The sequence below is a fragment of the Mustela erminea genome, chromosome 14 (genome assembly GCF_009829155.1).
Source record: "Mustela erminea isolate mMusErm1 chromosome 14, mMusErm1.Pri, whole genome shotgun sequence".
NCBI lineage: Eukaryota > Metazoa > Chordata > Mammalia > Carnivora > Mustelidae > Mustela > Mustela erminea.
Genome location: NC_045627.1, coordinates 30,635,370 through 30,660,426, shown reverse-complemented (window position 1 = coordinate 30,660,426; position 25,057 = coordinate 30,635,370). Strand labels below are relative to the sequence as shown.

General features: G+C 40.0%; 1 protein-coding gene across 3 annotated transcripts in view; it reads right to left on the bottom strand.

The window, feature by feature from the left end:
* Nucleotides 1-25,057, bottom strand: part of REEP3 (receptor accessory protein 3) — a 97,962-nt gene that overhangs the window by 22,935 nt on the left and 49,970 nt on the right. For all 3 annotated transcript variants that reach the window (XM_032314098.1, XM_032314099.1, XM_032314100.1), the window contains exons 3-5: nucleotides 4,787-4,863; nucleotides 1,963-2,083; nucleotides 1,671-1,784 (exon numbers count right to left, since the gene is read on the bottom strand). In XM_032314098.1, the coding sequence (XP_032169989.1) occupies nucleotides 1,671-1,784; nucleotides 1,963-2,083; nucleotides 4,787-4,863 (312 nt within the window). The remainder of the gene's footprint in view (nucleotides 1-1,670; nucleotides 1,785-1,962; nucleotides 2,084-4,786; nucleotides 4,864-25,057) is intronic.

Genomic DNA, 25,057 nt, shown 5'->3' with positions numbered 1-25,057 from the left:
TTTCCTTCTTTCTGGTGTTTTGGAATATTCCAGTGACCTTGCTCCCAGTCGGTCTTTTTTTTTTCATACATTGTGCTACGTATTCTGTGGGCCTTTTCAATCTAGAGGTTCATGTCCTTCAGTTTTGGGAAGTATCACTGTATTATTTCTTTGATAACCGCATCTGTGATCACTTGTAGAATTCCTAGTTGTTGAATATTAGATCTCTTGGATGCTCTTTTTCAGTACATGTGGAAATCAAGCATGTATTTCCATTAAGCAAGAAATAAAAAGCAAATGAACTTTTAAAATGGAAAACAGTCCTTCAATGAGATGAAAATTTTACTATTTCAGTATCTGTTTATATCTATACTAATAAAAGAAAAAGCTTTTAAAAGCCAAGTAATGGGCAAACTGTACTTTACCACAGTGCTGACAGTTAATAATCATTAATAATACAGTTGTCTTATATGGCTAGGGCTGCAGAGTTAATAAGTTTCTATTTAATTCTTAATGCAATACTTCTGAGTATATAATTTGAATATAATCTTGATTTTTAAATCTGTTGATCATATTAATTGTACTTGAGCTAAAGATCACTCTGAAAAATTAAGGATCATTCTGGAAACCCCACTGAATATTCGACATCTCTTCACCATTGGTTATTATATAGAATCACCACTTAATTAGAATATTTATTCCCACAGCATTGGTATTTTGGTTCAAGATAACCGAGTTGAAAAAGCCTAACACAAAAGCTGGAATATTACTTAATCTCAATTTAACTTAATAGCAACAAACCCAAATTTTCACTGGAAAGAGAGGGAGAGACGTTGTTATTAATGTTCAGTGGAGTCCTACTATATTTTGGCAAGCACTATGCTTTTGTATATGCTCTCACAGATAGGTAGGTTACCCCCATTTTATACATGAAGCAACCAGTGAACACAGAGGTAAGTAAATCACCAACAGTTATTTAGAAAGTCACACTCAGCATTTTCTGGATCTGAAGCCCATTTTCTTTCCACATACTACACACCAAAATCAATTATGCTACGGTATTTAAAATAAATCACATAAAAAACTACATGCAAAGAAATCCAAACGCCATAATGCGAGTTTTCACAGAAGGCACACATTTGATAACTTCACTTGCAAAACATGACACATGACATTAGTAACTAGCTGAGTAAAATCTCAAGTTTTAAGAACAGAATTTTTCATGCCTTATTTTGAGTAATCAGTTACCTCAAATTGATTGAAGTAGGGGTGCAGGAGTAAGCCAGAAATCCTATCAAGATATTGCCATCGAGGGGGAGGAGAGACAGACAGAAAGAGGGGGACACCAGAGACAGGGAAAGAAAGAATTGTCATCTTTACTAGAGGTGATTTACTCAACCTTACTTTAAGATTATAAAGTAGGAAAACTATGACAAAATGACAAGGTATGCCTTTCTATATTAACTAGCTCTCATTTTGTGATCAATTAAGACTTCCAAAACACTGAGTAGTTACAAAAAACATGCATTAAAGTGTCTTTTAAATTATCCACTTGTTCTTTCCTGCATTACAAAAATAAGCAGAAAGCAAAATTCTGCCAAAATTTTATAATGATCTGGAATAAAGAGCCACCTGACTTTGTCCATTGGCTTTAATGTGACACTGAATAAAACACGTAACTGAACAGTTACCTTCACGGCTGCAGTGACAGCAGCAGTGGCTGCGAAAGCCAGCCCTTGGCGCCCGAAGTTGACCACCGTCTCATAGCCCCGCTCCTTGGCTTGTACAATATAGTCATCGATCTCCTGGGGAGAAACAAATAGACTCACAGATAGAAAGTTGGTGTGACAATAGTGTGAAGAAGCCAAAAACGAGGACCTTCCCCCGCCCATGAAATGACAGTTTCACTTGTTTTATAGCGTAAACCATGCCATGATGTACATTTCTAACAAACGATTTGTAGAAATAATTTATGTATCTTACCCTTTCCTTGGAAGACAGAAGCGGATGAAGGAATTTTCTATATATTAAACTTGCTCCTTTGGTATAGGGAGAGAGCAGCCACACAACAAAGGCAATCTTCAGCTCATAGTACAGGGGGAACCTAACAAGAAAAAAATTGAAAAAAACTGCTGGTGAAACTAAACTACAAGGAGGAAATCACATATGCACACACTCACGAATGCACACAAGATTTTTTTTTTTTTAAAGATTTTATTTATTTATTTGACAGACTGAGATTATAAGTAGGCAGAGAGGCAGTCAGAGAGAGGAGGAAGCAGGCTCCCCATGGAAGAGAGAGCCTGATGTGGGGCTCGATCCCAGGATCCTGGGATCATGACCTGAGCCACCCAGGCACCCAGCACACAAGATTTTAAGAAAGTTCAATCACTGAGTTAAGTCTTCACATGTAAAAGTGAGCAATTAATGAAATAACTATATTTGAACTGACTTAATTTCATTAACTATAAATGAGTTCTAACCAAAGAGGGTTAGATTCTCCTGCAGAGAACCAGCAACTTCTAGTACAAGATTCTTCTGTTGAAGAGACCATAGGCAAGATGCCAACAGACTGTAGTGGTCCAGAGGGAACATTAATAGCATCTACCCAGGGCAGTGAGAGGCACACTCAACCCTGCCACAGGTTGGTACCTGACATCTCTCTGCACACCAGGACTCAGTTTTACATGCTCCAAGGGCACAAAGTTACGCCATGAACACATTTCCTTCTCTTTCTCAGAAGCCCCTGAGAACTTCCCTTCCAATCTCATTTGGCTGGAACTGCAACGCTGGGCAGACAATCCTTCACTTGTAAGGGGAATGGAATTCCCATGTGGTAGACTGGAAATCAGAGTTATCACACCAACGCATGCCCCTTTCCATGTGACTTTGCAGTGCTCTCTCTCCCTGTAGGCTGAGTGTACTTCCTCGAGCAATGACTGTGGTGTAGGCATGTGACTTGCTTTGGCCAACTTCACGTCAATCTGACATATCACATGCATGCAAAAGCTTCAAATGCCCCTTGACTTCCTCGCCCTGGCATCTCCCAACCTCTTGCTTTGAATTTTTGCTGTCTGCCATGAGAACAGCTGCTTCTTCAGCCTTGGTCCTCAAACAAGAAGACACTTAAAACTGAGCTGAGCCCAGCAACGCTGCAGCCAACCTTCTGCCCTTAAATGACTTGAGCAAGAAATATGTGTTTGTTTTTCTAACTCACTGTGGCTAAAAGGGTTGTCAATTGCCACAGCAAAAGTGAACTAATAGGGACACCTGGGTGGCTCAGTTGGTTGGGCAGCTGCCTTCGGCTCAGGTCATGATCCCAGCGTCCTGGGATCGAGTCCCCCATCGGGCTCCTTGCTCAGCGGGGAGCCTGCTTCTCCCTCTGCCTCTGCCTGCCATTCTGTCTGCCTGTGCTCGCTCTCTCTCTCTCTGATAAATAAATAAAATCTTTAAAAAAAAAAAAAGTGAACTAATATACTGTAGGGGACTAGCATCCTTGGGCCAGGAACTATTAAGATATGTGACATCTGAACAAATCTGGGCTCTCCTGACAAGGCAGAGGGGTACAGGGCAGTAAGGAATGACTGCTGTGTAGTCAACAAAGGGTCTTTGCCTGGTGCAATTACAGAGGAGTTTCTGGACTTCCACTGTTCCTGGTAAACTTTTTCTAATGCATACATGCTACATCTGCAATCAGGAAAAAAATGAGGTCTTGTAAAAGAGAACCTCAGAACTTAAGAGACCTAGCATGGTTTGAAATTGTTCTGCCCCTTAAAACCAAATAAAAACCCTCCCCCAAAACTCTACACCAAACACCGAACAGGTAAATGAATGAGCTTTGGGTTAGAGGAAGGACTACTTAGGTTTCAAATCAGAAGAGAAAGATGGGTGCAGACACAGGGAAGTTCATGAATGAGGGCAACTTGTTAAGAACATTTAAGCCCAGTGACTTCTCTATTTTTTTCTAGCAATCCAACGTGACCTAATGTGCTATGAGAGTATGATGAGAAGAGCAAAGCCACAGGAAGACAGTTTAAGGAGAGAACAGCAAATGTTTGAAACAGAGGCAGGAGGGCATGGAGGTAGTGAGTAAAGGGAATGGGGAGGTTCAAACCGATACCTATATGGGCACCCGGCTGACGCTCTGGGGGGCTGCCTTTGGGAGCCCAGGGAAAGACACAAAGTATTAGGTTTCAAGATTTTAAAAGGAGGACCTCTTCAAGTGACGATAAGGTTTAGACAGAAATACACCAGTGAAATATGGCACAGGGAGATTCAAGTTGTTCCACTTGGTATTACTTCTTGGTAAAATGTTAAATCCTTGAGGATATAAACATGCTTTAATTTTGTCTCAGCTATTTGGAACAGAACAGCCAAGGAGCTGGTGGTGAGTGGGTGTCCACGTGGATGCTGACGTCATCCGGTCTGAATGTTTGTAGTTGAAAGTTTTAAGGATGGGGAGGGAGTGCTAGAACCAGATGCTGTGGGCCTCAAAGGGGGAGTCATTTAGGAAGTGATAAAGAAAAATAGCCTGAAGTCATCATGTGGAAAAAGGATAACGACAACCAAGTTTTTCTATTCCAAGATACGGGGACCTGTATGGGATGTGGCAAAGAGCAACCCATGGGGAGAAAAATGAGCTGCCCTTATCATGAGGGGGGGCCTGTAAGTAAAGTAATGTTCTTACATGGAAGCCAGATGAAAATGAAATGCTGGATAATTACTTGGTTACCAGCAAGAGTAGGTAAGAACTTGGGACACCTGATAAGGAGTCTATAGTCTGGCCCTTTTCAGTGCTAGAACTTACCAAGCAACTGTTTGATCTGCTACTGTTTCAATCACAGTATACAGAGCAAACACAATCCAGTACATCATCCATCGGACCTGGAAATAATAAAAATGCTTATGAAATAACAGACTAAGATTATCTGCAGCTCTCAATAATTACATATGTATTTTTAGATATGCAGTAGGCTGGATCAGATGCAGAAGGTGATGGTTTAATTCTCAACAGGTTTATGTCTGTGTTCCTCATATCCTTACATCAACAGTCTTGGGATAGAAGATGAGAATCGAAGAATAACAAACCTCTAGTCCTGACACAATATAATGTAGGAATTTGAAAGAATCAGAACAATAGGTTAATTTTTCTTAAGCGGAGCAAAGTTCTTTAAAAGATCTTATTCTTATCTATATGCTTCTTCATGATGATGGGCAGCTATTTATTATATAGTAACAACATAATATGATATGATCATATTTTAATCTTTATTGGTCTTTTAAAGTTTGCATTCCTTAATCCTCAAAATATAGAAACTGTTGAGGAGCCAGAGAACGATCCTGGGTTTGTTAAATTCATAAAGCTAGTGACCCAGTTTGAAAGTCAGTTAGTTATTCTTTTCCCTGAAGCTCCTTGGGCACCTGTAAACTCTCACACATCATTTCCTTCTTCTAGCAACACCGCCATGGTCATTGCAATAGAGTGAACATTTGCGCCCTTCCCCTCCAATTTGTACGCTGAAATCCTAACCCTAAATGTGTATTAGGAAGTGGGACATTTGAGAGGTCATAGGTCACGAGGGTGGAGCTTATCTCATAAATGGAGTTAGTGTTCTTCTAAAAGGGCCTCCAAAGAGATCTCTCTTCCCTTCCACCAAATACAGAGAAAATGGCCTTCTATGAACCAAGAAGTGGGTCTCACCAGACACCAGACTTGCCTTGATCTTGGACTTCTAGCCTCCAGAACAGTGAGGAATAAATTTCTGTTGTTTATAAGCCACCCAGTCTATGGTACTTTTGTTAGAGTCTGAATGGACTGAGACGGTAGTTCAGGACATTTCTACCTCTTGCCTGGAATATAGCACCCTAACCGGTCCCTGAGACTCCAGTGTCTTTCTGTATCAATCCTTTCATAGAATGCTACCAGATTAATTTTTCTTGAACTTACTTCCTCAACTACACTTTTCAAATTACCTGAGCACGGAGACTCTCTTATCACAGGCTGGATTTTCATTAAGGATTACAATCTCTGATCTTTTGCTCAATATTATAATAATGGCTAATACACAAAACCATGCCAACCATGGGCTAGGGGTACTGAGTGTATCACATATTAAATCATCCACTCTCCACAACAATACACAAGGAAGGAAACATAATTATTTCCACTACAGATAAGGAAACAGTGACAGAGAGGTAAAATGACTTGTTCAAGGTCACTTAGCCAGAATTTGAATCCATTCTGCCTGACCCCGGATTTGGTGCTATTAACTATACTATGTAGAGAAAGAATATATGAGGATTTGCTAAATGTGAGATCCAAGAATAATTGCTACTTCCTTTGTTTCTTATCCCAATGGGATGACCAAAAAAAAAAAAGAAAAAAAAATTAGGTCTCTATAAATAGCTAGAAAATTGACCTAACTATTTAGTTTTCCTATAGAAGTTTGTTTGGGTAGTCCATAGACAACAGAAACTATAATTCAAGTGACTTTTATGCTTTTCTCTTTACGTGGACAATTCAATTAAAAACAGCCATGAATAACTTTTGAAGCAATGTATCATGAAATAGAAATAATAGCAATTTGCTATAATTTATAAACTCCTGAAAGCTTAAAAGATTTGCCCAAAGCAAATAATAGAGTATATTATCTATATGAGAAATACAAGGCAACTGATTTACAATGATCATCTCAAATTTAAAAAGAACAGAACAGCCCAAATGTACTCTTTAGTAAGTTTTTTTTACTTTTCATGAGTTCTCATAAATCGCTCACTGCTGCCAATTCCAAACTTTTGTCCAAATATGGGGATTTTCTTCCAGGACTCACATCCTATGTGTATTTTTTCCCACCCCTCCCTTTTTAAAGGAAAGTGATACTCTTCCACGAGTTCATTCACCCAGCCTTCCAGCTCCAAACACGAACTCAGCACTTTTCCCTCTCGACTGTATCCAGAGGGATAGCTTTCAATCTGACTGACTAAAGCCTCTCCCAAGAAAGAAATGAAGAAAAGAGACTGTAAGCAGAATAATGAGCTTTTCCACAGTTAGGAGGGATCTTAGAAGTGACAACCCTTTACTGAGAAAAACTGAGAGACAGTCACAGAGAGAAGCGCTCCCACTGGGACTTGCATTCCACCCATGGTGGGACTCTGGAGGAGATGCCAAGAACCCCGAGAGCTCCCTGGGCAGAGCTTGAAAACAAATAATACAGTAGACTCTTACTATCTTTTTTTTTCTTAAAGGTTTTATTTATTTATTTGACAGAGATCACAAGTAGGCAGAGAGGCAGGCAGAAAGAGAGGGGGGAACAGGCTTCCCGCTGAGCAGAGAGCCCGATGCGGGGCTCGATCCCAGGACCCTGAGATCATGACCTGAGCCGAAGGCAGAGGCTTTAACCCACTGAGCCACCCAGGCTCCCCAGACTCTTACTACCTTGAGGCCAAAATAAATAATGTGCACAAGGCCAGTGAGCTAAGAGATGGCTGGAGGAGGCACAGACTTCCCTGAGGTGAACACAACAGCTTCTCAGTGAAAGGGGGCGGCCTTCAGACCCCTCTTGTCAGTCCCTGTCCCTCTCCTTGTACTCAACACAGGGATTTCAGTGTGACTATCATCTTTGCCAGGAAGGTGGAGGTCTCAATTTGGTTGTCTGTCTCATAGAAAATTCAGGAAACTTTCAGAAAGGTAAAGTTATTTAAGTCGGTGCTTGCTACTTTTCATTATTTCACCATTTCCCACCACTGTTACAGTCATGAATTTCCAAATGGATAACAACTTCACAAGTAGTGTCACTTACTGGTTAGCAGAGTAGAGGAGAGGTAATGGAGACTGTACACAGAGTGACTGGTGATATCCTGAATGACTAGTTTTCCAGGGAATGAGCAGCTACATGTCCAACAGATTTCAAGGGCTTATTCAGTTTCCGAATGAAGTTATTAAATTAATTTTAAACCTCACAAAATAAAAGTGCTTTAAAGAATGTTTGGGGCGCCTGGGTGGCTCAGTTGGTTGGACGACTGCCTTCAGCCCAGGTCATGATCCTGGAGTCCCGGGATCGAGTCCCACATCGGGCTCCCAGCTCCATGGGGAGTCTGCTTCTCCCTCTGACCTCCTCACTCATGTTCTCTCTCACTGTCTCTCTCTCAAATAAATAAATAAAATCTTAAAAAAAAAAAAAAAAAAGAATGTTATGTTTACCTCTTTATTTATTTATTTTTTAAAGGATTTTATTTGTTTATTTGACACAGACAGAGAAAGAGAGAGCACAATCAGGGATGGGGAAAAAGGAGATGCAAACTCCTCACTGAGGAGGATCCTAGTGCTGGACTCGATCCCAGGACCCCGGGGCCATGACCAGAGCCAAAGGCAGATGCTTAACCAACTGAGCCACTCAGATGCCCCATGTTTATCTCTAGGTTGTGAGAGGATTTAGTAATGTCAAAAATTTAAAAAGGAGAAAAAGAAGGCGGCCATGCTATTGCCATTTTATTATTCTATTTTTTTAAAAAGATTTTTATTATTTATTTGAAAGAGAGCACAAGCCAGGAGAAAGGCAGAGAGAGAAGCAGGCTCCTCGCTGAGCAGGGAGCCTGATGCAGGGCCTATCCCAGGACCCTGAGATCACAACCCGAGCCGAAGGCAGATGCTTAACGACTAAGCCACCCAGGCGCCCCACTGCCATTTTAATTAATACACAACTGACTATCCAACTAAGAGGGTATTCCTGGACATCTTCCTGGAGTACTGACAACAATTTTATATAAGCAAAACTCCACTATATAGGAATTTGTCTTTAATGAATAAATTCCTTCATAATCTGTTCTTAAATTTAAGGATTTTTTTGGTTGTCTTTACCAGAAAAATGGACCTTAAATTATAACAGGCAGGCAATAATAATTAGATGAATGTAATGAGTATGTGTTATTCGTGGGAGCGACCACAAAGAAAGTTAACCTTGAAAAGATATTGCTTTCTTTTTTCTATTAATGGATTTGGTTGGGATTTTATACCAAATGATTACTCAGCAAAGCTTTTATTAAAACTATACCTCAAGGCCACACAGCCAAGTGCTTAAGGTTTTGCTCCAAAGAAATAACAAGAAAGAAGTCAAGGTCAAAAGGGGAAAAAAGGGGCGCCTGGGTAGCTCAGTTGTTGAGCATCTGCCTTCAACTCAGGTCATGATCCCAGGGTCCTGGAATTGAGCTCTGCATTGGGCTCCCTGCTCAGTGGGAAGCCTGCTTTTCCCTCTCCCACTCCCCTGCTAGTGTTCCCTCTCTTGCTGTCAAATAAATAAATAAAATCTAAAAAAAAAAAAAAAAGGGGAGGGGGGAGACCAAGTCACAAAACCATAGAAGTATAATTAAAATGTGTGACGATTAAAGATAAAATATTCTTTAGGTCAAAAGAAGACATCAATAACAAAATGCAAAAATAAAACCAAAAATTGGTAGGAAAATAATCACACTGATAATCTGTGAATGTATATAACTGAATATAATCACCTTTAAAATATTACACAAATATAATTTAGTAACTTAACTGGTAACCTTAATAAATTACAACCTCCTTTTAAATTGCGGGGGTGAGGTACGTGGGAGGGGAGAGAGGAGAGGATACTGGCATCAACTTCATTTGTTAAAAAAATTTATGTTCTTGGGTAAAAAAATTGTGTTCTTAGGGAAGTGGAAACAAATAATATATAGTATCTTTCTAGTTCAGAAACAATTAGCAAAATCAGCAAACCACTGTCTGGATATCGCCACACAAACGAGTAATAAGAAAGCTGTACCTAACTCTTTCTTAATAAAGTCTCTCTTTGGTCCCAGGGAACTGAACTATCCAACAAGGTGAAGCTTATACCGATAAGTACTAAAATGGGCATACACACCCTACTTTGCTAAATCTTTCTTCTCAAACATAATTTAGACAATTCTTAAGGACTCAGGGAGCATCATTACATATAAAACTCACTGATACAATGACAGCACACCCTACTTACTTTATGTTATGAGAATAGAAACATGAACAGGATAGCTTCTGTCCTCAAGGATTTAACATTTTACTGGGGAAAAATGAGTAAAAAACTGTGATTTAAAAAAAAAAATGTTCTGCTGTTTTTACTACATTAGGTGTCCTAGCTTCCAGTGTGAGTCAAGAGCATAAGAATCTGAGAAAGCTTACTAAAGGGACTATTTATAAAGTTGTGAGCAAGGTTCAGGAAACCCAATGAAAGGATACGGGTGCACCCTGGAGTTAGCAACAGAAGGAGCTGGCATTACCCCTAGATGTGAAGGGAGGGGGGAGGGCAGGGAAAAAAGTTTCCTGGAATCAGACGAGGGCAGCTGCAGGGGAGAGCTGTAGCCTCAGGCAGACAGTCAGACAGTCACAGTCAACCTGTGGTGGCACGGGAGGAAGGGAGGGCGCTGGAGGACAACCCTCTGACCTCATGCGCATCCTGCCTTCTGATCTTCTGCAGAAGCCTCTCATGGGCCAAACCCAAAGGGAAGCCAGAGGTGATGCAGTCCTTATGAATCAGCCTCCCGGGCCATAAGCAAAGTGGAGAAATGTGGAGGGAAAATCCCACTGGAAGGGCCAATGAAAGGTCCGGGCACTACCTCGCCTGCCATCTCTTTGGTCCACCCGGAATGGAAGTCTTTTCTCACCACTTCCACAGATCCCTCCCCAGCCCAGATGACCACGATCTCCTGTCTGCATGATTCCAACAGCATCCTAACCAATCACTCTGCTTTCCTGGGTCAATTCTGCGTACAGCAGTCTGAGGCTCTCCTTAAAACGGAAGCCAAATCACATCACTCCTCCGCTCAAACTCCTCTTAGGGCTCCATCAGAATTCTTACCATGGCCTAGACGACCGTGTGGACCCGGCACCCACTACCTCTCTGGCCTCACCTGCTCCTCCTCGTTGCCCTGTTCTGCTCATTACCTTGACCCTTTTACTGCCCCTTGTGTGCGCAAGTATACTCCTGCCTCAGGACCTCTGTACAAGCTTTCCTTGTTTATTTATTTACTTTTTTGGGGGTCTGAAATGCTCTTCCCCCAGTCATCCCTACGGATCACTTTCTCACTTGCTTCGGGTCTCTGCTCGAATATTTACCCGAGAGGTTTTTGAAAATATTGATGTCCTCTTAGCTCCCTTATCCTGACTCATTTTTCTCTTTAGAAACATATCACATATGTAGCAAATGTTTAACTTTTTAAAATTTTTTTTGGTTTTTCCCTACTAGAATGTAAACGCCTAGAGGAGAAAGACTTTTATTTTGTTTACTGCTGAATTCCCTGTGCCTGGCCTTGACCGTTGAGTTGCTGAATGAATATGGGCTGTGCGCAGCTCAGCGAGCTCCTCTCTCTAAGGACTGCAAAAGGCCAGACACTCGAGAGGAGATGTAGCAGGACGGGGGAGCATCAACCAGCCCTTTAAGAGATCTGGTTTTAAAAGCGGGGGGGCGGGGGGGGAAGAGGGGGAATAAAAAAATAGCATGAAGCAAAAAGAAAGCAGGTTTACACTCTCAAGGGTTGAAAATTCTACCAGCAAGATAAGAAGATCCAAGGGAAGAGAAAGCAGGGATACTTAATGGAACAAGATCCCACATGAGAAAGACAAGAATAAGATTATGAAGAAGCGTGGGCTCGAGAAAGCAGGAGAGAGGCATGCTCCTCTGAGACGGAACCGGCTGTGTTGGGAACAAGGCCAGAGCCAGGGACCTCGATCTTTACTCCAGAGGAGGAGGGCAGGTCATCCTTTCAGGCTGCGTGTGAGTGGGAAGGAGGGTGGGTTGGAGGACAGGAGTAAAGGTTCAGACAAGCTGTTCATCTGGATAGGAAAAGCAGCATCCTAGGGAGATGTTATATAGATTATGAGACAAAGGATGGCCTCAGCTGCTCTGGAGTTTAGATCCAGGAGGCTGCTCATGGTCCAGGTTGAGGACAGTGAAACAAGAGAGGGATGGGAGGGGACAGGCTGCTCTCTGTAAAGCAGCCCAACAGCAGAAGGGTGGTTGTGGAGCCCCCCTTTGCAGGTAGGTGGGGCCATGCGTCCAGTTCTCCCCAGCAGAATGGGAGGTGAGGCTTTTGAGAAGTGGGTATATCTCCCCCACAGGCTCTTCCTCCTTCCTGTGGTCTGGGAAGGCAGGGAGCAGGGCAATGCTGGAAGCCATGTACTGAAGGTGGGTAGAGTCCCAGTTCTGGAAGGATGGCATGAGGACAATTTGTTCTCAAATTGAACACCTAACCTGGACTGTTATATATAAGAGAGAAATACTTTTCTTTTCTTTTCTTTTCTTTTTTGTTTTTTAAAGATTTTATTTATTTATTTGATAGAGATCACAAGCAGGCAGAGAGGCAGGCAGAGAGAGAGAGGAGGAAGCAGGCTCCCCGCTGAGCAGAGAGCCTAATGCAGGGCTTGATCCTAGGACCCTGAGACCATGACCTGAGCTGAAGGCAGCAGCCTAACCAACTGAGCCACCCAGGCGCCCCAAGAGATAAATCCTTTTCTATATTGTTTCAGCTGTTGCATTTTTATTAGACACTATAATTACAGTAGCTTTGCCTACCCTAACATGAAAGGTTACGCTAGGGCAAGGCTGTGGTAGCAAAGGTTCCAGAATGAGGGAAGAAGCATCAGTCCCAGTGCCACCGGCTGCCATGCGTGGCACAGCTGATGTCCTGATTGGTGGTGAAGGTGATACACCATCAGAGTGATCTGAAAATGGAGAAGAGGACTACTATGTGAAGAAACTCCGGCTAAGACCCCTTCAGGGGACTCTCAGCAGATTTTGGAAGATAGGAAGCACTGATGTTCTCATGCAGCAGATTGGGGAACGGCCAGAGAAACGCTATTTTAAACTATTTTTGTGTGATCTCTTGGCAAATGTGGTTCTATCTCTGTGAATGTGTTCATTCTCATCTGCACTGAGAATCTGTATGGCTTCTTTGGCAATCCCCTTCTATTTTCATGAGGCCAATAAATCAGATAAGTAAGCTAGTTAGAAAGATGCATAAAGTTTTAAAGTGGGTATATTCTGAGTGGGAAGCCAAGATATCCAAAGTATAAAGTACAGAGAAGTCAGTGGGAATACTAATTGAAAAATGTTATTTGATGCTCACTTTGCTTTGTCTTGTTTCCCAAGAATATATCTGATGCCTCCTATGGTACCCGGAACAAAAGACATTCTCAAAGATATTTATTGAAAGAATTAAAGAAAAAAAAAAAAAGAATTAAAGAGCTAGGCTAACTTATATACAAGACTGTAATTTCCATTCTTCCTAATTATTTAATAATATACCTTTTTTGAAAGTAGTCACAATGAACTGGCGATTATATTTAAATCTTGGAATGCAGGGCACTTGGGTGGCTCAGTTGTTATGCGTCTGCCTTAGGCACAGGTCATGATCTCAGGTTCCTGGGATTGAGTCCCACTTTGGGCACTCTGCTTGGTGAGCCTGCTTTTCCCTTTCCCTGCTGCTCCCCCTCCTGTGTTCTCTCTCTGTCAAATAAGTCAATAAAATCTTTAAAAAAGAAAAAATAAATAAATCTTGGAATGCTTTATGTACTATATTTTTTGTGACTAGAGAAATATGAATATTTTAATTTAAAATACAACATTTATAAGTAAGATTCCTCAAACGGAATCTTAAAATCATTTAAATATCACAATGAATTTATATTCCAAGAAAATATACTTTTATAATTAAGCAAGTTCTTTTGGAGATTATGGACTCATCTGTGATACAAAACCATAGTATCTAAAATTACATTCTAGTTTCTATAGTGCATGGATCAGATTAGCTTATTTAACAAGCCAGCACCTGCTTTATTATTACTCAAATCCATAAGGCTTTTACAAAGCCTTAGCATTTCAGAAACCCAGACAGTCATGTGATGGTGTTCTTAGCTTTACTTTCTCAAAGGAATTAGAGGATATTTTAAGCCTGAGTGAATACTGTAAAATGAATATACCCATAGGCTAAATTTACTATCAAAAGACCATGCTCCATTTAATAGGTATGCATTTACCTACCCTTGATTGCAAAAGAAAAGTAGGCCTCATTTCACGATCTTTTAACATTTTTAAGAAAACAAGTTTTTATGATTTACACCCTTAGACAATGAAATTGATTGAAATCCTCAAACAAATAAAACAAACAAAAAGTGAAGCAACCGTGAAACCATCCTTCTGATTCCATCACAGAAATTGAGAGCAATGCACAGGCCCCAAATATACAGGGGAATATCATGTTCTCGTGGAAGGAGGCATGTTGCTATAGATTTATGAGTCATGGTAATAGCAGTAATGCCATATTAATTAAAAAATACTGGGGTGTCTGGTGACCTGACATCAAGCTCAGGTCTTGATGTCAGGGTCATGAGTTCAAGCCCTGTGTAGGGCTCATGCTGGGTGTGGTGCCTATTGAAAGAAACAATAATTTCTTTCCTTTTTTTAAAGATTTTATTTACCTATTTGACAGAGAGAGAGAGAGAGCGAGCACAAGCAGGGAGAGTGGCAGAGGGAGAAGCAAGGCTCCCCGCTGAGCAGGGAGTCCGATGTAGGACTCAGTACCAGGACCCAGAGAACCCAGACACCCGAAGGCAGTTACTTAACCAACTGAGCCACCCAGGTGCTCCCAATTTTTTTTTTTCTTAAATTGTATCTTTATAACTTATTCTGTGCTAGGACCAGTATGATATTATAATAACAGTGATATTAAGAGTAACATATGTTAAATGATCTCAGTGTATAATTACACTTGCATGATAAAAAGAGAAATTATGTGATATATTAATTTGATAGATATTACTCAGGGCCTTTTAGCAACAAAGCCCTTCTACATGAAATAGGCATAAACCTGATGTCAAGGTATTCCTACCACCAAGAAGCTTTCGTAGGAGGGATTAATAAAAGAGGACATAAAAGAATAAGGTTTGGTGAAAACCAACAGAGTGTTTGCCCACCATGTAACTACTAATGTTTTATTAAATAGTATATATTATTTATTCGCCTTGCAGGAATGAAGTTTCTTCACTTCCAAAGGAAAGCCTTCCCTAATTAACTCCCGCCCCTCTAAAGGTCATGTATAATCTCTGTGCACCATCATTTCTTAGCAATGGTTTATATAACACCTACCCCTGCTGCTTAGTCTATAACAACCAACAGGGACAGAAACCATCCTGTCCACTATCATGTTGCCAGCACCCAGCACCGTGGATCAGGTAAAGCAAGAGCAGAGGAAGACTTTTGCTTAATAGTTCCTTAATTTGGGGGGCTCAGTCTGTTAAGGGGCTGCCTTTGGCTCAGGCCATGATCCCAGGGTCCTCGGATCAAGCCCTGCATCAGGCTCCCCCGCTCAGCCGGGAGCCTGCTTCCTGAGCATGCCCCTGCCACCACCCCTGCTCTGTCTTAAATAAATAAATAAATAAATAATAGAAATTTAGTTTCTTAATTCTAAGGTCTGGATTGATGCAAGACTCAAACACGTAACAAACAAGTAACTCCAGACTGCAAACAGCAGTTCATAACATACAAAACAGTCTATTCTGTCAAAGTTGTTCTCAGACTTATCAGGGAATAAATAATTTTCCAACATTTCATAATTTCAGATTCTTTGAATCATAAAGCAATTAATGCTGGTCTTTAAGAAAAAATGAAAAATTACATATGCCTAGTGATTTCAATTATAACCACACTAAGTAAAGACAGATCAGAAAATGCTAAAATATGCTTCACAGGAAAAATTTTTTTTTTTTGCTGAATCTAAAAAGAAATAAACACTGCTGAATTTCAGACCACCCAAAGAGAACTTTATTTTCTGACCATTATTATTCACTCAAGTCAATTCACCCAAAACATTCATTCTACACCACATTTCAGAGACAACAGAGACCTTCTAATATAGAATTCTTTAGCAATAGTATAGAGTTGAAAAGATTTCTCCCGTTTCATTAACATTATGCAATAATTTGGTTACTTCATAATGATTTTTCCCCACTAAAAACAAAAAGGAACAAAATGTGAGAAATCAATAGAAAAACTCCCTCTTTTATCCAACCCAGATGGCTCAGTTATGGGATTTTTCCCACAGCTGTGCCAAGTTAGAAGCATGCTTGAAAATAAGCTAGTTGAAGTTCAATCCAAAGTGAATAGACGCCATGGCTGAAAAGAGTTCTTTTTTTAAAAAAGGGACATGTGTTTGGGGTGAATACATGAGGCTAGAATTGATTTGGGCTTCTTCAACTTTGGGGTACTTCTTTCCCCACTGCCCCATTTAAGAATATCTTAACTTTGTACAGCTCCCCCAAACTCAGATGTCTGGGGATTATATTCTCAGATGGTGAAGCTGCTGCAAGATCCCAGGCATCACTGCCAAAGACCTCACGGATTAATTAGCCTGTAGGAATAATGGACTGTAACTAGAAATGGAAGCCTCTGTCACCCTACTTCCTTGGTCTTCCCCAGTGACTGTGCATCACAGAAGCCCTGTGTATCTCGTCCCTAACCTCAGCAGTCTGAGGAACTTGAGAAAAGGCAAAAGTGCAAACATATTTAAAAACTAGGTGATAATTAATTTAAAAGGGAGTGTTGGAAAGAAGATGTAAAAAGCAGGATCTGCTTATGGGAACTGTTCGCGGGAGCAGAATTCAGGAAAGAATGACGTCTTCGTCCAAAATAACTCTCTCCACCTATACTGGCTGAGAATTCACAGTTCACTTTTTTATACTATTTAAGGTACTATTGATTTATTTGGGATAATAAATATTTGTGAGAAAAACAGTTCCCTTATAAAAGAACCACACAGAATTTCCTGGGAGGGGCCCAGGGAGAGTGAGAGAATCTCAAGCAGATACCTTGCTGAGTAAAGAGCCTGATAGGGGCTCAGATTCCACCAGGCTGAGATGGTGACCTGAACTGAAACCAAGAGTCAGACGCTCAACCAAGGGAGCCACCCAGCTGCCCCTTAAATGTGCTTTTAACATTAAATTGTCACTCTACCTAAAAACAAATAAATGAATAAAAAATAAATGGGGCGGCGCCTGGGTGGCTCAGTGGGTTAAAGCCTCTGCCTTTGGCTCAGGTCATGATCCGGGGGTTCTGGGATCAAGCCCCGCATCAGGCTCTCTGCTCAGCGAGGAGCCTGCTTCCCGCCCACCCTGCCTGCCTCTCTGCCTACTTGTGATCTCTGTCTGTCAAATAAATAAATAAAATCTTAAAAAAAAAAAAAAAGGTCACTCTACCTTCTTTCCCTAAGTGCTCCCAAAGTCTTGGCCCATCATGTTTCCCACGTAAAGTATTCTAAGGACTGGCATGGAGGTACCATCATTCCATCTACCTTCACACATGCAATCCCATCCTGCTATTTCCACAAATGAACTAACTGAGCTACTCCAGGATATGCTCCTTTGTCCAGGTGACAGGCAAGACAGCAAGCGACACAGAACATGAAAAATGTCATTCTTTAGCTAAAATACACTCTTTTATAGGCAACTTGTAGTTTTATATTCTGGGCTCAATAGCATACTTTGAACCTACAATAATCATTCAAACAGTAAGAACCAGCCTTTAAGCCACATGGGATAACACAGTGTTCTTGAGAAGCAAAGACTGGCAGGAAAAAACTCCAGGAAGAATAAATCTCTGTCGTGACTGAAAATGAACCTGGAATATCAAATTACTTCCCTTCAAAAGCACCTAGAGAACTGAAGTTCACATTTGGGTGAGTGGAGAGGGAAGAGTGACAGGTCACAGGACACTTGGGGGTAAGAAAGGGCTGGCTGAGTGCCAGGGTGCAGGACAGCCTGAAGGCCCTGGGTAAACACAGTCTGAGGAACAAAGAGGCAGGAGTAAGGTGCAGAAAGGTGAATGATTCTAGAGGGAAACTTTATTGACGGAGGAAATCCTTTGTATGGCCAGCCTCACAACACTGGAACTAGGAGAAAGTCTAACTGAATATCTTTACCCCCATAATTGTATCGTATGATTAATTGTGTTAAAGCATTATTTTTCTACAAGACGTTCCAAGTTGTTAATTAGTCCATTTACTTACAGATGTTTCTAAAACAAACTATTTGCTATTTGAGGTCCATCTGCATACAAAAACTTATATTTAAAAAGTACAATGTAGCAAAATGATTCACTTTTCACAATAACATAAGATACCTCTTAATTATTTTCACCTTGGCTGCAGATAAAAATTACTTGGGGATTAAAAAAAAAAAAAACACACATTTAGGGGCTCCTGGGTGGCTCAGTCAGTTGAGTGTCCGACTCCTATTCTCTGCTCACGTCTTGATCCCAGGGTCATGAGTTCACGCCCTGTATTGGGCTCCACACTGGGCATGGAGCCTACTTAAAATAGTAATAAAAAATATATAGCATGATAAAACTAAAGTGTTAGATCTTCATTTAAAAGAGGCCTATTGGAAGCCTTCGAAAATTAATATAATATTTAAAAATAAAACTACTCCATCAAACTTTATGACTTTTCAAGATCTTTTGAAGATTTTTTGCCCACATTTTACCTACAGAATTTGGAACTGTGGTTTAAAAACAAAGGAATCAGTCTATATTTAATCTGATAGCCAAGACACACCTGTCAGAATGGCTAATATCAACAACACAAGACACAGATGTTGGTGAGGACATAGGCAAAGAGAAACCCTCTTGCACTATAGGTGATAATGGAAACTGGTACAACCACTCTGGAAACACTATGGAGGTTCCTCAGAAAGTTAAAAATAGAACTACCCTGTGATCCAGCAATTGCACTACTAGGTATTTACCCACAGAATACAAAAACACTAAGTCTAGAGGAGACATGCACTTTGATGTTTACAGCAACATTATCTACAATAGCTAAATTATGGGAACAGTCCACGTGTCCATCAATTGATGAATGGATAAAAATCTGGTATATACATATACAGTGGAGTATTACTCAGCCATCAAAAAGAACGACACCTTGCCATTTGCAATGACATGGATGGAACGAGACAGTATTATGCTACGTGAAATCAGTCAGTCAAAGACAAACACCATATACTTTCACTCATATGTGGAATTCAAGAAATAAAACAAATCAGCAAGGGGGAAAAAAAAGAGAGAGGCAAGCCAAGAAACAGACTTTGAGAGAACAAACTGAGGGTTGCTGGAGGGATGGTGGGTGGCGGGATGGGTGATATAGGTGATGGGGATAAAGGAGGGCACTTGTGATGAGCACTGAGTGTTGTATGTAAGATTTGAATCACTATATTGTACACCTGAAACTACTACTACAGTGCATATTAACTGGAATTTAAATAAAAATTTTTTTAAAAATAAAAGATACCTATTGGAAATCTTTTTAAGTTAATACAATACTTTAAAATAAAACAATTCAACTCAATATACTTTTGTGACTTTTCAAGATCTTTTGAAGACTGTTTTCTCATTTGACCTGGAGTCTGGATATGTGGTTTAAAAAAAGAATCAGTATATTCTGATAGCCAAGAGACAGACAAAATTTCATATATTTGTATAATATAATTTTTTGGGTAATTTTTAAAAAGAATTTCATATTTTTACATTTCTATTATATTTCTGAATATCTGTCATGAACTTTTCTTATTTTTTAAAGATTTATATGTTTATTTGAGAGAGAGAGAGAGAGTAAGCTGTCTCCCCTCAGTGAGGGTGGTGGCAGTCAAGTGTTTTGGTTGCTGTAGCCTTTCTGATTTTCAGCTGTTCCATCACTGGGGATTGGGGTGGAGGTGGCTAGGCCTCCCTCCAATTTACTCCTTAACAACATTTCCTTTAATGGAAACAACTGTTTCTGTCCCTGTTTTCAAAAATCTATTTCTATTGGCACCACAATTGGTCAAATTCTTCTTAGATAATAGCAAAAGCCCAAGTTAGCCTATTAGGTTTAAATGTTACTATGAGAACTTTTTTTTCTTTGTGTATGTTTTCCAAAGCATTTGCATTGGAAGCTAGAAAAGGACCAGATAGCTGTGCTTGGCCAGCTATATCTTAGTGTGAAAATTGGAGGTATGCTTTTGTTGACTTCATAAAGGTCAAGAAGTACTGTAATTCACATTCTAAAATTTTAGAAGGAACTATGCTAGACATTCACTTAACACACCCCCCGATTATATAACCTTACTTAAATTTAACACTTGTTTTCTAAAGTGAGTTCATTGTAACGGCCATGAGATGATTATGAAGAAATTGGTTTTAGAAAATGTAAGGAAGCGTATAAGTCACTTAATTATAATAGCATCAACTACTTTAGCAGTGAAAATACATACTGGTATGTAGTTAACATATAATAAGTAAACGTGGCATATAAAAAATCAGGTTTATAATCGTCTCCCATCCAAGTACTAACCAGGCCCGACCCTGCTTAGCTTCCGAGATCAGACGAGATCGGGCGCGTTCAGGGTGGTATGGCTGTAGACTCAGGTTTATAATTGTAAGTAAATTTATTTCATTAAAGGATAATGAACTGTCCCAAGTGATTTTATTTAACTGTCCTAAGTGAAAATTGTGATTTTTATTTATCGGTACTTGATTTACAAACCAAATAACCCAAGACAAGATGGACACGCATGTATTCACTGATGTCAATTAAAATTAACTTTTAAAATGATTGTCAGAGATCTAAAAAATGATATCTATTACTACTTTTAACCCATCTTCTACGTAGACACATTTTAAAAGCCCATGTTAATGATAAAATAAGTCTTATTTGATATCGCAGTATATTTCAACCAGAAATATGCCACTCACAAAGTCAATTTGGGAATCTGGGTAAAGATGATAAACTGAATATACACATTTAATTGTATCCTTACCACAAATCTCATTAAAACAACAGTAAAAGTGATTTTTTAAAAGATACTGAGTCCAGAAAATATAGAAGAGAAGACAAGGTTGAAATTTTTGGAGCTAGGAAGGAAGCGGATGAGTAGCAACAGACTTAGGGGGCCTGAAAAAACTGAATATTAAGCTGAGAGTGGGAAAAATTGAGAAGCAATCCAACTTGACACTGCAGAGCTCCAGAAAGGCTCAAGAAATGGTGACATAATTCTTGGCTACTAGGCAAAAGACAGGAAGAATGGCTGTTAAGTCTGCCTAAGGAGCGGGCAGGCCCCCAGATGCCCTCCCACTCTAGTGGTTTGGTGATGTGCCTCCTTCCTCCCAGAAGAACCTTGTGGCTGATTCTCTGGGAAGAGTGAGTCAGAGGAGCTCTGGATTTGCAAATCTCTGACACAGTTGAGAGAGGAATTAAGTTACAGTTTATAAATTAATAATTGAGAGCCCCCAACCATTATACTATCAACAGAATGCTAGCTAGCAAGTACCTTTCAGAATGGTAGAATCTTCTCTGAAGAATCTGACTTGCATGAGAGAAAATACCAAAAGATACAGACAAATTGACAATTTGCCAAGGAAACAGTTTTTATAGTTTGGACTGTGTCTCCCTCAGATATGTTGACGTCTGTTATGGACTGAACTGTGATTGCCCCAAATTCATATGTTAAAGTCATAAGCCCCAAGGTGACTGTATTTGGAAATGGGGCCTTAATGGAGGTTATTAAGATTAAATGAAGTCATAAGGGGGCCCTAATTTGATAGAACTCATGCCCTTAAAAGAAAGAGACACTCTTGTGTCTGTCACACCTGCACCTAGAAAAGGCCACATGAGGACACAAGGAGAAGGTGGCTGTCTACAAGCCAGGAAGATGTGTCATCAAAAACCAATCCTGATGGCACCTTACTCTTGGACTTTCAGCTTCCATAACTGTGAGAAAATAAATTTGTGTTGTTTAAGGTCCTCGGTGTGTGGTATTTTGTGATGGCAGCCTGATCTAACTAATACAAAGTTGTAACCCCCAGTACCTCAGAATGTGACATCATTTGGAAACAAGGTCACTGCAGATGTTATTAGTTAAGACAAGGTCACACTGGGGTATGGTGGGTCCCGAATCTCATGTGCCTGGTTCCTTGGAAGGAGCAGGGAAGCGACTCTGAGACACAGACACACCGGTAGATGACCACGTGAGGGCAGGCGCAGAGCATGAAGGGCTATAGCTAGAAGGTAAGGAGCACCAAGGACTGGCAACCACCAGACCCCGGAAACAGGCAAAAAAGGATTCTCCTCAACAGGCTTCAGAGGGAGTGTGGCTCTGCCCACATCTTGGTTATGTCCTCTGTACCTCCAGAACCATGAGACATAAATTTGTTTGTTTTTAAAGCTATTCAGTTTGTGGTACTTCCTCTCAGGAGCTCTGGGAACAAATACAATTGCCTCATCAGATCACCCTACACTGAAAAGGACATTCAGGCCTCTTCAAGGGCACAGGGTCGCTAGCCAGCTTGTGACTATCATACTCTAACATGAGCAGAGGACCAAGGACTATCCAACATTTGGAGAAAAATCAAACATGACAGACAGAGGCTGAAACAAACAAACAGAATTCAAAGGAAAGATTATGCAGGAAGTAGACATCTAAAATACCATCATTCACAGATTCAGACAAAAGGGAAGCTATTTTAAACAACATAAGAATAGGACACTAGAGGAAAAGGAACATTCATTGAATGAAAAGCGCTCTTAGAAATTCAACACACAGGAGCAGGAATTAAAGATTAACTAAAGGGTTAGAAAATGAAATTGAGAAACCCATCATAAAATAGAACAAAAAGAAAAATTGACAGAAGACCAGATCAGAAAGAAAAGATCAGAAAACTGCCTCTTAAACAGCCTTCTGGTAAGTAAATATAAGCATGTGGCTTGACAAAACTAATTTTCAAAAAATTCCACCTTAATCAGAGGTTAACCTTTGTACTTCCCAAAAGAAAACCCTTAAATCAAATGAGTATTTTTAATCCAAAATATGAAAAGATGGGGCACCTGGGTGGCTCAGTCAGTAAATGATCCCATGGTCATGATCCCAGGGTCCTGGTATCAAGCACCACATCAGGCTTCCTGCTCAGTGGGGAGTCTGCTTCTCCCTCTCCCTGACCCTCTCCCTGCTCATGCTGTCTCTGTCTCTCAAATAAATAAATAAATAAATAAATAAATAAAAATCTTTAAACAAAAATATGAAAAGATACTTGGGGAATACTTCCTGACAATATAAAAATGTATACTTCATTGTATTTTTTCCTCTTCTATACCACCCTAAAACTAGCAGACAGCTTCACATTTTACCAGTTGAAAATAACTGTTAAGCTGGTATGTGGCATATTTGTTCATTTTCATATCACCCAAGTATCCAGGAAAAATTAGGTCACTTTCAAAACCAAGTCAATAGGGTTTTAGAGGGCTATTTCTAAGCCTTTTAAAAGAGTAGTCTCCCAGAGTTTTCAATGTTCTTTGTTCTTGCTCAGAGTAAATCTCGGGACCAAATGTCTGATTTTGATTTTTTAAGTGCTGTCAGCCAATCTTTTCATTGCCACGTTCTCCAACATTCTTAGAATAAGAACACGGTTTCCTAGAAAAGCTACAGCAATTACACACGACTTGGAAGTAAACACTCTATTTTCAAGTCACGGGATGGTATAAGCCTAAAAAAATTTGCAAAACCATACTAATTCTTCAGTAAGTTTACATTTCAATTACTGCAAGGCTGAAAGACTTTAAGTAGGCCATATCAGCCACACTATACAGGAAATTATATCCTAGGAAAGCTCTGTTTTAAAAATAGGCAAAGGAAGAAAGGAAGGTTGCCAAAATACACAGCACTTTCCATTTGTTTTGATTTGAGTACAGCATCTGTTTTATCAGGTGCAATCTACTATTTGCAGGCTTAAGGGGAATGGTAGTAGTTAGGGTGGAAAGAAGTAAATTAATCTAAAATGTTTGCTTTCTGAAAACAATTTTGAAGTAGATATCAGTGGAATTTAGGTAAGAACCAAATACCACAAAGAAACTGAGCTTTGGGGTAAGTCAGAATGGACTATATACTCCTTAATCCAGCAAAATCAAAGCTGAGAAACCAGACCACTCCATTTAAGAAATGTACGCTTTTCAACTCTACTTCCTTTCCTTAATCTTTCTTTCTTTCTTTTTTATATTTTATTTATTCATTTGAGTGAGAGAGAGCATGAGTGGCGGGAGAGACAGAGGCAGAGGGTGAGGCAGACTCCCCGCTGAGCCGGAAGCCCAACATGGGGCTTGATCCCAAGACCTGGAGATCATGATCTGAGCCAAAAGCAAAAGCTCAGCCGTCAGAGCCACCCAGGTGCCTCTTTCCTTTTCTTATTCTGAATATTCATTCACTCATTCATTCAAAAAATACTGAGTACCTATTATAAATACCACGTCCTGTTTTAGGTAGGGAATGTAGCAGTTAACAAAACAGCAAAACTCTGTGGAGCTGTCTCTTGGGGGAGGGGGACAAACACACATGCAAACAAATAATACAATATCAGATAATATGAAAGCCTATTAAAAATATAACAGGGAAATCTGAAGAAGGTTAACTTTGCTAAGAAACTACCATACGTAAAACAAAGCAAATGTGGATGGAATCAGTAGACAGGAAAACAATGAGAACAGAGTTTTAATAAAACTGTTAGACCAGAGTTTAAGTTTAGGCGAGACTCAGCAAGAAAATAATATTCAAACATTTCGTCAAAAGTAAATTTAGACTGGAAATACTTAAAGAACTGCCAATACTTTCAAAACCCAATTTCACCTTTAACCGTTTTGATCACAGTTGATTTAGATGCTTATGAGTTCTGTCCTAGTACTGGCTGGTTAAGCAGCCTCAGTGCCCTTCTTAAAAAAAAATGCCCTTATTTTTATGGCCCTGGCAGGCCTACGTTGGAAGAAGGTCCACTGGCTGGCTGTGAAAATTGTTCCTACTTTTTCCTGAAGCTAGAATCCTCATTTACTTTTCTAAAGGTAGCATGGTAGCAGAGAAAGAATACAACATTATGAACAAGATATCCAATCTGATACCATTCCTGCCTTAAAGATCTATGTGACCCTGGTCAAGTTAATTTACTTCTCTGAAACTGTAATACCGAAATATTTCCCCACCTACTTTACTTATTGATTTAGAGTTGTTGTGAGGATC